General features: G+C 38.9%; 1 protein-coding gene across 11 annotated transcripts in view; it reads left to right on the top strand.

The window, feature by feature from the left end:
* Utrn (utrophin) overlaps positions 1-13,299 on the top strand; it is a 509,106-nt gene that overhangs the window by 332,743 nt on the left and 163,064 nt on the right. For all 11 annotated transcript variants that reach the window (XM_031380393.1, XM_031380398.1, XM_031380394.1 and 8 more), the window contains one exon: positions 1,219-1,391. In XM_031380393.1, the coding sequence (XP_031236253.1) occupies positions 1,219-1,391 (173 nt within the window). The remainder of the gene's footprint in view (positions 1-1,218; positions 1,392-13,299) is intronic.

Genomic DNA, 13,299 nt, shown 5'->3' with positions numbered 1-13,299 from the left:
TTTTTAAGATTTATTTATTTATTATATGTAAGTACACTGTAGCTGTCTTCAGACACTCTAGAAGAGGGTGCCAGATCTCCTTATGGATGGTTAGATCTCCTTATGGATGGTTGTGAGCCATCATGTGGTTGCTGGGATTTGAACTCAGGACCTCTTGAAGAGCAGTCAGTTCTCTTACCCGCTGAGCCATCTCACCAGCCCCGGTTGATACTTTCTTAACCATGTGTTCATTCTTAGTGACCATCATATCAGTAAATTACCATTAGGTTGCTTCTGATTAATTCAGGATAAAAAAATAACACCTAAGTTGATACAAAAGCAGTATTCAGAGAGTAGGGGAAAAGATTGATTATTGATCAGAAATTCTACATTTCTTTAAAATTATAATGTCTACCTATTTGAGTTTGTAGAAACTTTTCAAAATTCAGGGAAATACTCACAAGAGAAATCCTAGATTTTCCTATAACCTCTTCAGATGAAGATTATATTATTTTGACTTTTTCACCATTGTAACATGCTTGTCTTTTTATATAAATACATATAACTTGAAAAAAATTAGTTGAGTGTATTTATGCATTCATGTTCTTAGGATAGATGCTATAACAAGTTTGTTCTTCCTTACATTCTGCAAGTAATTTCAGTATTAACTTTCATTTTCTATTTAATAGAAGAAAAATTATTTTTCCCTTATTATTTCTTAGTGAAGGTAAACATATATGTGAATATTCTTCAAAGGTTTTAAAGAATAAGTTCTATGAGATTAAAATGCCAGGCAGAGGGACAGTAAGTTTGTCAAAATGCAAAACACAGCACAGATTACATGGTACCTTGCTTTGGCCATGTGTAAAGGGTAGGAAGAAATAATCTCACTGAATGTTAAGTAAAATTCAGTGATTTATAATAGTAATAAATTTTTAAAAACTGTCCACTCCCTCTAAAATACTAACATCAAACAGGACGGTGCGTGAATTTAGATTGTTATAAATTCTGCTTTTAGGACACAGGGAATCGATGTATTAGAGATTTAAAGGCTGTTATTTTCAATGTTCGGACTGTAGGAGCACTAGGCTTTGTTATATATTACTGATGGTAAAATAAAGTCTTTTGATTGGAAACAGTTCTTCTGCACATCCAAACATAACTGTTCATGTAGAGATGCTGCAGTGTGCCCTCCAGTGACCGTTAGCACTTGCATCATTTCTTTGCTTTTCTCTTTAGGACATCCAGGCAGAAATTGATGCCCACAATGACATATTTAAAAGCATCGATGGAAACCGGCAGAAGATGGTAAAAGCTCTGGGGAATTCTGAGGAGGCGACAATGCTTCAGCATCGACTGGATGACATGAACCAAAGATGGAATGATTTGAAAGCAAAATCTGCTAGCATCAGGTCAGACCACTTAATATCAAAATAAAATGTGTGTGCATGTGCGTGCATGTGTGTGTGTATGAATGTGTGTGTATCATATATATATATGTATATACACACAAACATATATGTGTGTGTGTGTGTGTGTGTAGATTTGGGTCTATCACAAAGAGAAAGGATTAGTTCAACTCTATCAGAGTTTGTTTAAGATTGAAATCCAAAGTCTGTTTTCTTGCCAGTTGGCACTGAAGATACACTTAACAGTAGAGAATTTAACTGTCTTTGGTTCAATCCTCAGCACAACCAAAAGAATAAATATGTAGTTAGAAGTTTTCGCCTCATTTATACCTAATGCTATTTGTCCCAGGAAACTAATAGTCATGTTTTAAATCATACAATGGTAGGGATGATAATGCCACTGACACTTGCTAATTGCTAAGTGTTTATCATTATAATGTATATCTTATACTGTGTTAGGATGATTAGAGCTCTGTCTATCTACCTACCTATCTATCTATCTATCTATCTATCTATCTATCTATCTATCTATCTATCTATCAACCATCCATCCATCTATTCGAGACAAGGTAGTAGTACTGGGTGACTTTGAAATCACTACATGACCAAACTAACTTTAAACTCAGAGTAATCTGCCCGCCTTTGCCACTCAAGTGCAGGAATTAAAGGCATTCATTTTACACAGAGAAGGTGTCCCAGAGCCCAGGCTGACCATGAGTTTCTTGTGTAGGCAAGGTTGGCCTTTAATGCTTTGTTTAAAACAAAAACAGCACCAAAATTTCCTTTGTAATTATGTACATGTATATAACCTTTGTAAATGTATATATGCCATGTGTGTAGTAGCCCATGAAGGTGAAAGAGAATGTCGAATCCCCCAGAACTGAAGTCATGGGCAACTGGGAGCTGCCGTGTAGATATTGAGAACCAACCTGGGTTCTCTGCAAGAGGACTAGGTGCTCCTAATCTGTGAACTATCTCTCTCAGGCCCTGGCCCTTAACTCTTCATCATCCTTCATGCAGAGTGTTCTGTCATTGCATACAAGTCCCATCCTGCCCATTTAGAAAAATTACTTTTCTTAGTAGTCTTGCACTGTGTACTAACTTAACCCATCACTTTATGTACAGTAGTTGGTTTCACACAACTACTTAACTTATACTGTAGAGATCTGATGGCTTCTCGGAACATGTTTCTGTTGTTAAGTGGCACATGAGTATTCTTGAAAAAAATCCTGGTAAAGTAGAAGGTCAGGACTTCCATATGAGAAATTTAATGAATATTAAGATTGAGCTAATAAGATAAAAGCCAGAATTTGGGTGTAGATTTCTTTAAACCTTGGTATTGGATCTAATTTGCTCCATCAAGTGTCTATGTCCAATTTGAAAATATATTTATTGAGATTAGTTGCCTCTTATAGACACTAACATGTAGAAGTGATGATTCAGTTGTGCTTTGGGTGAAAGTAAAATTCAGTTAAGTATGGACATGAGGATCAGGGGTCTGACAAGGAAACAGCATTGACAAATTACCCAGAGTCAGAGCGGTACCATTTTTGGAATTCAAGCCCATTTTAAGGTCATACTCAGTAGCTGACAGACAGTTTCTAATTGGCAGTAAGTTAAGGGGATACTTACAAAAGAACATATTGTCAAGAGTGATAGTTCCAAAGAGGAATGTTGGTGAAAAGCCTTAAATTTGGTTGTATCACGTGATGAATATGCATAACCTTAAAACCAAATGATCCCGAATTGGATTCTTGCACTTTGCTATTTATTTTCTGAACTTGAACAAATTACTTTGCCCCCTCTGATCTTTGCCAAGGTGTACTATCTGTATCCAACACACTTGATTGTCAGTAAGACTAAGTAGAATGATTTGTTTCTTAGTCTCTATAGACCCTGGTAAAAGTAGACTCCAGTAAAAGACCCTGGTAAAAGTAGGCTATTATATAGAAGGGTGGGTGAGTGGATCTGTTTCAGTAGATGTTGGGAATCCATACAGGAACTGCCAGAGAACAGAAATCATCCACTATTATTTGTCCTGAATGATTTTCTTATGAGTAAAGGTACCATGTGCTAGAACATTTGTGTTCCACTGGATCCCATAAATTAAAACTTATAACCCCTCTATTTCTTAGGAAGAATGTATTGTGCCATGCTATGCACTCTTCTCTCTATAGCTCCAGTTGGAAATTATCTCTGCATCAGCCACCTGTCCTGTTCATTTGTGCTAGAGATGGAAGCCCAAGCTTTGCTTATGCTGTGTAAATGCTATGTTTGTGTCCATATGGACTCACTTGTGCTTTCTATGATTAGATATGTGTAACTAAAGATGAAAGAATTTTTCATTTTTTCATCTTCAGTTATGTAAAAAAAATGAAATTGCATATCATTTATAAATTTGTATGAGATAAAGTGGTTTATTTTTCTCAGTAGTGGGTTCTTCCTCTTGTAGGAAGCTCAGCTTAGAAAGAAGTGGAACAGGGCAGTTTTGAAGAGGCTGTGCATTGGAGAGACACTATCTTCAAATACTGATGTCCTGCCACAGTCAGTGGGCAGGCTATTGACCCATGTGTGTGCTTCTGTCTCCTTGTATGTGAATTAAGAGTAATTTCCTTAGTGGGGCTTCCATGCATGTTTTATTTAACCCATCTTCAGTGTTTGCAGGAAGTGGCTCATGTTTATTACAATGATCGGTCACTACTTGTCTGGTAATTCCTTCCTTCTTCAACCCCTCCCATATCTTAGTCATTAGTGTAGGAACTGTTCAAGGGATTCACCAGTAAGTAGTGCCCTCTTTCCTGGCTTGGATTCTGAACTAATGTAAAAGAAAAGTGGGTTCAGCTGGCCTCCTTAGGAAATCTAATGCTATGGGAATGACCAACAGAAGCCAGGAGCTTGCTTAGAGCTTAGATTGCTAACTCAACCCTAGAATGATGCAGAATTCCCAGTAGTCACTACTCAAGGTGGCTTTCCAAGTGAGACACCCTGCATGCAGGAGTGGGAAAAAAAAAACCTCTCTGAAGGTCTATCTTACAACAAAATTCCTCTCTGGGCTAGTCTATATCTGTCTCCGCCTCCTTCATTATACATGCAAATGATGCGGGTGGAGTTGCTGTTAGGATCAGTCCTAGGCCCTTTCCTCTCTGGCTTTTGGAGTCCAGCCTGGTTCTCACATTGCCTTCTGTTGGTGTCAGATTCTCTGATGTCTTTAATATTTCTGCAGACTCTTCACCACTCTTCCCTGTAATTAACTGAAAATTGACTTTTCTCTTAATTGCCTACTTTACTTGAAATGTTCTTTAATAGAGGTTAATTTCCACCATTTTCCTTGCTTAGAAGCCAGTGGGAATACTCTGTATATTAAGCCTTCTATGGACACCAAATTTCAGAATCTCAGTCATAAACTGGAAGGCAGTTTACCTGCAAAAGGAGCCCTGTCACATAGGCATAGGTAGCTAATTGGCAGCCCCATTTGCTACTCCTGCTTCACTTCCCATCTCTCCACATCTCCTTTTCTTTCAGAAATAATGCATCTATATTTCTGCCCTGTTATCATCTTACTCCTAATCTACAAGGCCATATGGTTTCTTTCTCTTTGAAGTACACATACTATTCCCTTTTATCCTCCACCCTCAGTTCTCATCCTTGGTGGGAATATTCACACTGGTAACTTGTTTTTCCCCTGACACAGAGTTTCTCTGTGTAGTCATGACTATTCTAGAACTTGCCATCTATACCAGGCTGGCCTTGAACTCAGAGATTTGCCTGTATCTGCCTCTCCAGTGCTGAGTTTAATGGTATATGCAACAATAATAATAATAATAATAATAATAATAATAATAATAATAATAAACCTATATGCTATCAGCCAGCAATAACATTTTTGTATTTTAATCTTCAAGTTTCTCTTTGAAGCTGTCTGTGAAAGTTCTCAGCCCTGTTCTATTCTTAAGTTCCATAGACCTGCTCATCTCCTGGGCTTCCATTGATTTTATCTTCATCTTGGCTGCCCTAAGATTACCCAGTCCCTCAGGGGACTGTGGGCAGGGTGTTCTCCAGAGGAATTCATATGCATTCCACTGGGCATATGAATTCCTCAGAGATGGGTCTTAGTTAAACCAAATCAAACTTATGTATAGCATAATTAGTGAAACTCTCTCATGTGAAAGTGATGGACCTTCTCCAGCTGGGGCCCGTTTCTTCTTTAGCTGGAGCCATTATGTACTATTATATAACTGTGTTATTTATTTCATACAACTTATTTATAATTAAACTACATTACTCTAGCCACCTGCAGTATATTTAAAAATGTAAATCCTCCAACATTTTTTTTTATTCATTGATTTAAAATTTTTCATATGATTTTGATCATACTCTGTCCTCTCCCTCAAGGCCTCTCAGGCCACTCCAACCTTCTTCCAGCCTTTTCCATGGTGGATTGCTTCATTTCTGTCTCAGTTTAATTTTCCAATTCTGTAAAGAAAGCAATTTGGGGAGGAAAGGCTTTATTTCACTCACACTTCAACATCACAGTCTTTCATGGCAGAAAGCCAGGGCAGGAACATGAGGCAGGAACTAAAGCAGAGACTACTGGGGAGCCTTGCTTACTGACCTCTTCCATGGCTTGTGCAGCTTTCCTATACAACTCTGGACCACGAGGGTGGCACCACCCACAGTGAGCTGGGCCTTTCCACACCATTCATTAATCAAGACAGTACCCTGTCGAAGGACTTTCCCTGTCCAATTACATTAGTGCAGAGGAGGCCTGTGAGAATCAAGATGGCTGCAGATGTATACCCTCGTGGTGTTTTCCAGCCACAAGTAGCTATGATTTCACAGATTAGAAATTAGGATAAAGCTTTTATCATTATCAATTGGCTCTGAAATTATTGTATTGGCACCTTGTAAATTGTGATATTATTGATACATAAATCTGATTGGTTGATTAAGCATTAAGAATCTTGTTTCTGGGTAGTGGTGGTGCATGCCTTTAATCCCAGCTCTTGGGAGGCAGAGGCAGGCAGATTTCTGGGTCCAAGACCAGCCTGGTCTACAGAGTGAGCTCCATGACAGTCAGGGCTACACAGAGAAACCCTGTCTCAAAAAACAAAACAAAACAAAAAAACAAGACAAAAGTCTTGATTTTACTAGGGTACTTTGATGGATTTATTTTTTAATATTTCCCACAACAGAACCCCATAGATTTGCCTGCAGGCCAGTGTTATAGAATCATTTTGTACACCCCTTCCAACCAGCTTGGAGCTGTTCAAAATTCTAGTTAAAACGCCCTTGCATTGCCCCCTAAGCCCCAGTTGAGCTTTCTCTTTACATTGATATACTGGTACCCACTTCCTCTCTATCCCCTACTATCGATCTTGGATTAATTGCCTCCCCTTCCCTCCCTCCTTTCTTCCCTTTCTGTGTATGTGTGTGTTCATAACCATTTGTCCTTTAAGGTGCATCTGCATGTAGATATACAAACATGGAGCGCTTAAAGATGTGTATTTTCCTCTATAGCTTTCCACCTTTTTTTAAAAATTTGTTGTTGTTGTTAATTTTGAGGCAGGTTCTCATTAAACCTGGAGCCAGGAAGTCCCAGGGGTTTTCCTGTCTCCACATCTCCAGTGCTGGGTTACAAGTGCCACCTTTTATGTGGATACTGAGAATCTGAACATAGATAGATGCTCATGCTTGTGTTCCAAACATTTTACCAACTGAACCCCGCCCCCCCATTTGTGGTGCTTTAGGAAGGGGGGGGGTGGGAGGCAGAAGCTAAGGTTTCTTTTATATAATTGATACTGCCTACTTACAATTCGTGTTATCATTCTGAATATTTTTTCTGTTTTATTCACCGCCATGCCTGTCTTCAAAGGTCTTGTTTTCTCTTTGGTCTCCAACCCTTTCTTTCTATGGATGACTTAATTATTTTCTGATGATGAGGCCATTTGGTTGATAATGCCCTGTGCCTCCAAGTCAATAACATTTGTGGGTTCTGCATTTCAAATAGTGTTTAGTTCATATTGCCCTGATGGGGAATGTTTCCTTTAATTTGTTTTTAAGAAGTGGATAATTTTTTTTTTTTTTTTTGCATCAAATCTACTCTTAAGTACTTAAGGACATAACCTACTTTAACCATTTTGTGGTCACTGAAGCAACTACCTTAACTATTACTTTAAAGTTTTTTGGATGACCATAATTGAGCCTTTTAAATTCTAAAATTCGATATGCTAAATATACACAATGAGTTAGCTAAAGACTTAAGATTTCACTTATAAAATAGGCTCTTAAGAATGCTGGCAGTACTTTATGATCACTTTTAAAACTGAATTGGAATTATACTAATAAATTCAAGACTGAATGCCATGGCTTACATTTTTAAATTAAATTTATTTAATGTAAGATTATGTTAATTAAATATCCACTTATCAGCTTAATGATGTTTAATATAGATCCATGCTAAGACGAGGTTTCAAAGGCCTGGGAAGTTGTCAAATGTGACGGAAACAGAGTTCAAAGATAAAATTCTATCTTGCGTTTCTTTTATAAGCCTTTTAAAGATTTGGGGCACTGTTCTCCAAGCCCTTACAGCGATGGCCGATTGCCCTTATCCTTGGTGTCGAGTGTTATCACATTTTACAGCACCATTGTTAACCTTAAGGACTTGGTTTTGCTAACCACATTATAAAGCTCAAGTCTCCTTTTCCTAAATGTAACAAAACAAGATTCTACTCTGTTAGAACATTCTGCAGCAAGGCTCGCTGTGGCGACAGGACGGTCCTGTCAGTCTGGTCACACCATGCCCAAGTAGTCATAAGAGGCATTTTGAACTCTTAAATTATGGCTAGTATGACTGAGGCACTGAGTTTAAGTCCTAGTTTTCTTAAGATGTGTGTTTCCATAGCTACACATCACAGGTGCCAGCCACATTCCGTCATAGCTTTGGGGTGCTCTTTAGTGGCTGAATTTTAAGGATGGTCTGTTTTATTTGGTTAGTCTTACATGCTTATTTTGGGAGCAGGAATAATCTGCTTTGAATGTTGTTACCTTAAACACATATTCTTAGTTACATTCTTTTTTTTTTTCATTTTTACCACAATTTAAATTAAGTGGGCTTCACAATATCTGAAGAGAATCACACTTGTACCCAGAATTAGAGATTTCATCTGTGTAGTTTTTTATGCTCCTGGAGGTATTCTGTCTCTGTCTTCTCTTCACTGAGATCCTTATGCAGCGTAGGAGACCGAGTTTGCAAAAGTGTGTTGACTTCCGTATCATTTACTTGAGCAGTTTATACTTTTCCTCCTGTTGCTGTTACTAACCAAAGCCGTGGTTGGTTGAAGTCCGCATCCTCCCAGTGCCTCCTGAGGCTGCTTCTATGTCCTGATATTCAGCAGAGCAGCTGTCAGCTTTCCCATCTTGGCAGTGTATTTGGTGAACTTGAATTTCTCCGAACTTGACCTTCAAATGTTGACATTTTGCCTTTTGTTTTGGAAGTCCTGTTGTACCTAAGGGTTGCTCCGTGAACATTGGTTCATACTGATTAATGAGAACTGTTTTCTTCCCCGCCTCTCTCCTCCCCCTCTCTATCATCCTCCCATACTTTTCCTCCCCCATTCCCTTCCTTTGGACAGGGTCTCATGTATCACAGGCTGGCTTGGAACCCACTGTGGAACCAAGAATGATCTTGAACCCTTGATCCTCCTGCCTCTCCCTCCTGAATGCTGAGATTACAGGAGGGCACCACCTCACCTGGTTTATGAGCTTCTAGGGCTCAAACCAAGACAGATGCATGCTAAACAAACTCTCTACCAACTGATTTCTGACTCTGGTCCCCAAACGGGTATCCTTTAGCTTACACGATTTTCTTTGTGAATAATTATATTCTGGAGAGGAGCCAGACAATGTGTTTGATGACAGTTGCTTTAAAAACTCACTTTGGTGATTTCCAACAGCTAGGAGTGGCCATTTCACTCTGTAATTCTTTTCCTACCATAGCCAGTTGGTAAAGAAAGCTTTTAATAAATGTTTGTCTTCTAATAAAGTCTTTACATTATAATGTTTGAATAACTAGTCATGTAAAAACTTATAAACCTCAGAGCTTTATAAAATCAGATTTCATCCGTAATGGGACATCTGTGTAAGGCAGAATCCATTGTAGATACTATTGAAGGTTAATACTATAATCAATGAGAGGGTCTACTGTGTTGTACATCTTACATGTGCTGAGTATGAACTGATATCAGTAAGATACTGTGATAATTATTGAAAAATGTTTCTATAGATAATGAATTAGTTAAAGCAGTGTTTTACCTGAAAATGGCCTGAACATGTGGATGACCTGCTATCTGTACTGTTGGGACAATTTGAGCTATAAAATGTTTATAGTCAATGGTGAGAGACCACAACTAAGCCAGGTACAAACAGTTTCTCCTTACAGAACCTTCAACCCACTGGCCAGGAAAATACTTTCATCTTGAAAGATGAAAGAACTAAACTGAGTCAGGAACACCAAAGGCTACTGCAGAAGGCTGTGCCTATTGGAGCATATGGTAGTAATCTGCCAAGCACAGAGGTGCAATGACCTGGAGAATAAGCACAACAGGTTTCCCAGGCAGAGATTCTGTCTGATGAGCTCAGTGTTTATTATGGGAAAGCAGAGGTATGGAGACACACATGGAATCAATGCTTCCATTTTCATTTCTTTTTTTTTTGTTTTTTTGGTTTTTCGAGACAGGGTTTCTCTGTATAGCCCTGGCTGTCCTGGAGCTTACTCTGTAGACCAGGCTGGCCTCGAACTCAGAAATCTACCTGCCTCTGCCTCCCAAGTGCTGGGGTTAAAGGTGTGAGCCACTACTGCCTGGCCCATTTTCATTTCAGTGGTGCTTTAGCATCTCTTGTAAAAGTATTGCCTTCATTTGTGCAGATGGTCCTCCGGGGGCTGAATTCCTGAATACAGTAATGCTCAATGATCAATTCCAGTATTTCTGTCTAGTCAATATAGTCCACTGCGTTGAGGAAGATATTTGTGTGCTCTTCAGGAAGCATGTAGGACTGGATTATCAAGAGACATGATATGCAGCTTAGTTATTGATTGATGATGAAATTACAGACACTGAAGATGCAACATCAGATCTGATAAGAGGTCAGATATATGCATAAGTGGTTTATTTAGGAGATATTTAGCACTTCTTGGTTGAACGGAGACCTGTGCTTTCTAGCTGTCTTTTGCATTTAACAATGATTTGTAAGCGATTGCAACAGCCCTGTCAGGTAGACATAATGCAGCAAGTATCTTACGTTATTGCTCATAACTATTCAGGATTTTGATTCATATGATTGGAATGATTTGGCTGTGCTCTATGGCAAGAAAATGTGTTGTTTATCAGGATGCCTTGCCCCAAATTAATAAGAATACAGAAAAGCTGGGGCTCAAGCAGAATCAGGATCTTGTCAAAACACAGTTTGATCAAGTGAAGTCAATCCTGGCAACTGTGGAACAAATACAAACAGTAGAAAAAGAAAGAAAGAAAATGAATTTGTGTGTCTGTGTGTGTGTGTATCTTTTGTGTATTGTGTCTGCATGAGTACATGCACATGTGTATAAGTACATAGGAGACTAGAAGTTGAAGTCATGTGTCTCCTTTTGTTTTTCTCTACTTCTTTAATTAGTCAAGGTCTCCAGCTGAACTCAGAGCTCATGGATTCCAGCTAATGAACTCAGAGCTCATGGATTCCAGCTAATGAAGCTAGATTTCTTTGCCTCTCCATTGCTGGGATTATATGTAGGCACCATGCCTGCCCTCTGTTTCTTGTTTTTTGTTTTTGTTTGTTTGGTTTTGTTTTGGTTGGTTGGTTGGTTGATTTGGTTTAGTTTGTTTTGGCTTGGTTTGGTTTGGCTTGGTTTTGATGTGGGTTCTGGCGATCTGAATCCAGTTTTCATGCTTGTACAGCAAGCACCCTATCTACTGATTCATTTCCCAACTCTAAACTAAACTGAAATTTAAGCTAGACAGTTCTGAGGTAGTTATACAACTCTTTGGACATGTTTAAGACTTAAAAATTATGTTTTAGTATTTTATAGCTAACCTTTTGGAATGGGACATAGAATGTTCAAGTTTGAGTAGTTGGTTTTATTAGCCAGATGGCAACACATCTGGGAAGAGATGGAAAGATAATTGGCCTTTGCAGTAACTATGTGAATACAGGCGTGCGATATTTTAAAGTGAACCCAGAGCACCAGCTTTTCCTTTCAGTCTAGAATATTGGATGTTAGACCTTGGTTATTGTTGTGTGAGCTAGAGATCAGCTAGATGAACTTTTAGCCCAAATTTATGATAATTGCTGAATGAGTATCGTTGGAAATAGCACCTAAATGTGATCAATGAGGTAATGTTTGTTGTGATATGTCTAGCAAAACCGTTCACTTTGAGACAGAAGCAAAAGTGGATCAGAGATGCACAGGAAACTACCTAGTGGTCTGAGAGACAATAGTGGCTGAGCCTGGTGGATAGCTTCCATGGCCTTGGTAAGGAATCAGATTTATGGAAGTGAGGATCCTAAGGCCACCGTCATAGTAGAGGTTGTCTTAGAAGACATGGAGTCTGAATGTGTGTTCTAAGTAGCTGAAGCTTCCAAGATAAGTCTCTTACATACATATACACACACGTGTACACACATGCGCGCGTGCGCGCACAGACACACATACACACACCCCTGCTCAGATACGGACTAAGTCTTTCCCTTTGGAAGATGTTGTGCTGTGAGGCTATGTGAGTCTCCAATAGACTCGAACCTCTGAACCTGGCTGATTGCAGACATGCAAGGCAGTCCATCTCACCAACCCAGCACTAAGTTCACATTCATGACTATCTACCTGGGTATAGCAGTCCCAAGAGAAGTGCGATTCCTTGAGTGATTGGATTTTCTCTAAATAGTACATGTTTTTAAATCCAGCCCTTCTCTGGGTTCCAGTATAGACGGATGGGCCTTTTCCAGGGTCTTAGCGAAAACAAGGAAGAATCTGTCCTCTGTTAGTACTAAGATTCCCAAAGGGTTCTAGTCAACCTAAAGCCAGTCAGTGCCTTGGCTAAATAGTGACTTATTGGTTTTCAACAGTTTGGAGTAAATATTTCTAACATCTTCATTCTAACAGATTGCTTCATTATAAGAAAAATTTTGGGTTAATGATTCCCTCTCCTTAAAAGATTAGTCTGGGGACTAGAGAGACGACTCAGAGGTTAAGAGCACTGGCTGCTCTTCCAGAGGTCCTAAGTTCAGTTCCCAGGAACCACATGGTAGCTCACAAACATCTATAATCTGATCCAATGCCCTCTTCTGGTGTGTCTGAAGACAGCTACAGTATGCTCATATAAATAAAATAGAAAAATAAATCTTTAAAAAAATAAGATTAGTCTTTTTTCATTTAGAGAGAAAAATGAATAAATTTTAAATATTTTTTAAAATAAAAATTAGTAACTTGTGTCTGTGTGTCTTTTTTCTTCTGTGTGTGTGTGTGTGTATTTGCACCAAGCCCTCACGTTTTATCCCCTGCTTAGCTAGTTTGCTCCTGTCTCTGTAGACAAGGCTGTTCTTGAACTCACAGATATCTCCCTGCCTCTGTCTCCTGAGTGCTGGGAGTAAAGGCTCCAGATGTTTCATATGCATTCCATTTCTTCTCCCTTTATCTATGGATTTTGATAAAAATGAGAAAATTATTTGAAACTTTATATTTAATATTTGTATAGTATATGTGAATGATCAGAACCTGGTTATGTATTACAGACATAGCCTGGATATGTTTTGAAATAACTGTTTCTCACAGAGTATGTTTTCTGTGCCACAAGTAAGTCCTCTTCCTCCTCCTCGTCCTCCTCGTCCTCGTCCTCCTCGTCCTCCTCCTTCTCTTCTCCCC

Source organism: Mastomys coucha, unplaced genomic scaffold, assembly GCF_008632895.1.
Source record: "Mastomys coucha isolate ucsf_1 unplaced genomic scaffold, UCSF_Mcou_1 pScaffold2, whole genome shotgun sequence".
In the NCBI taxonomy this organism is placed as follows: Eukaryota; Metazoa; Chordata; class Mammalia; order Rodentia; family Muridae; genus Mastomys; species Mastomys coucha.
This window is presented reverse-complemented; position numbering and strand designations above follow the sequence as displayed.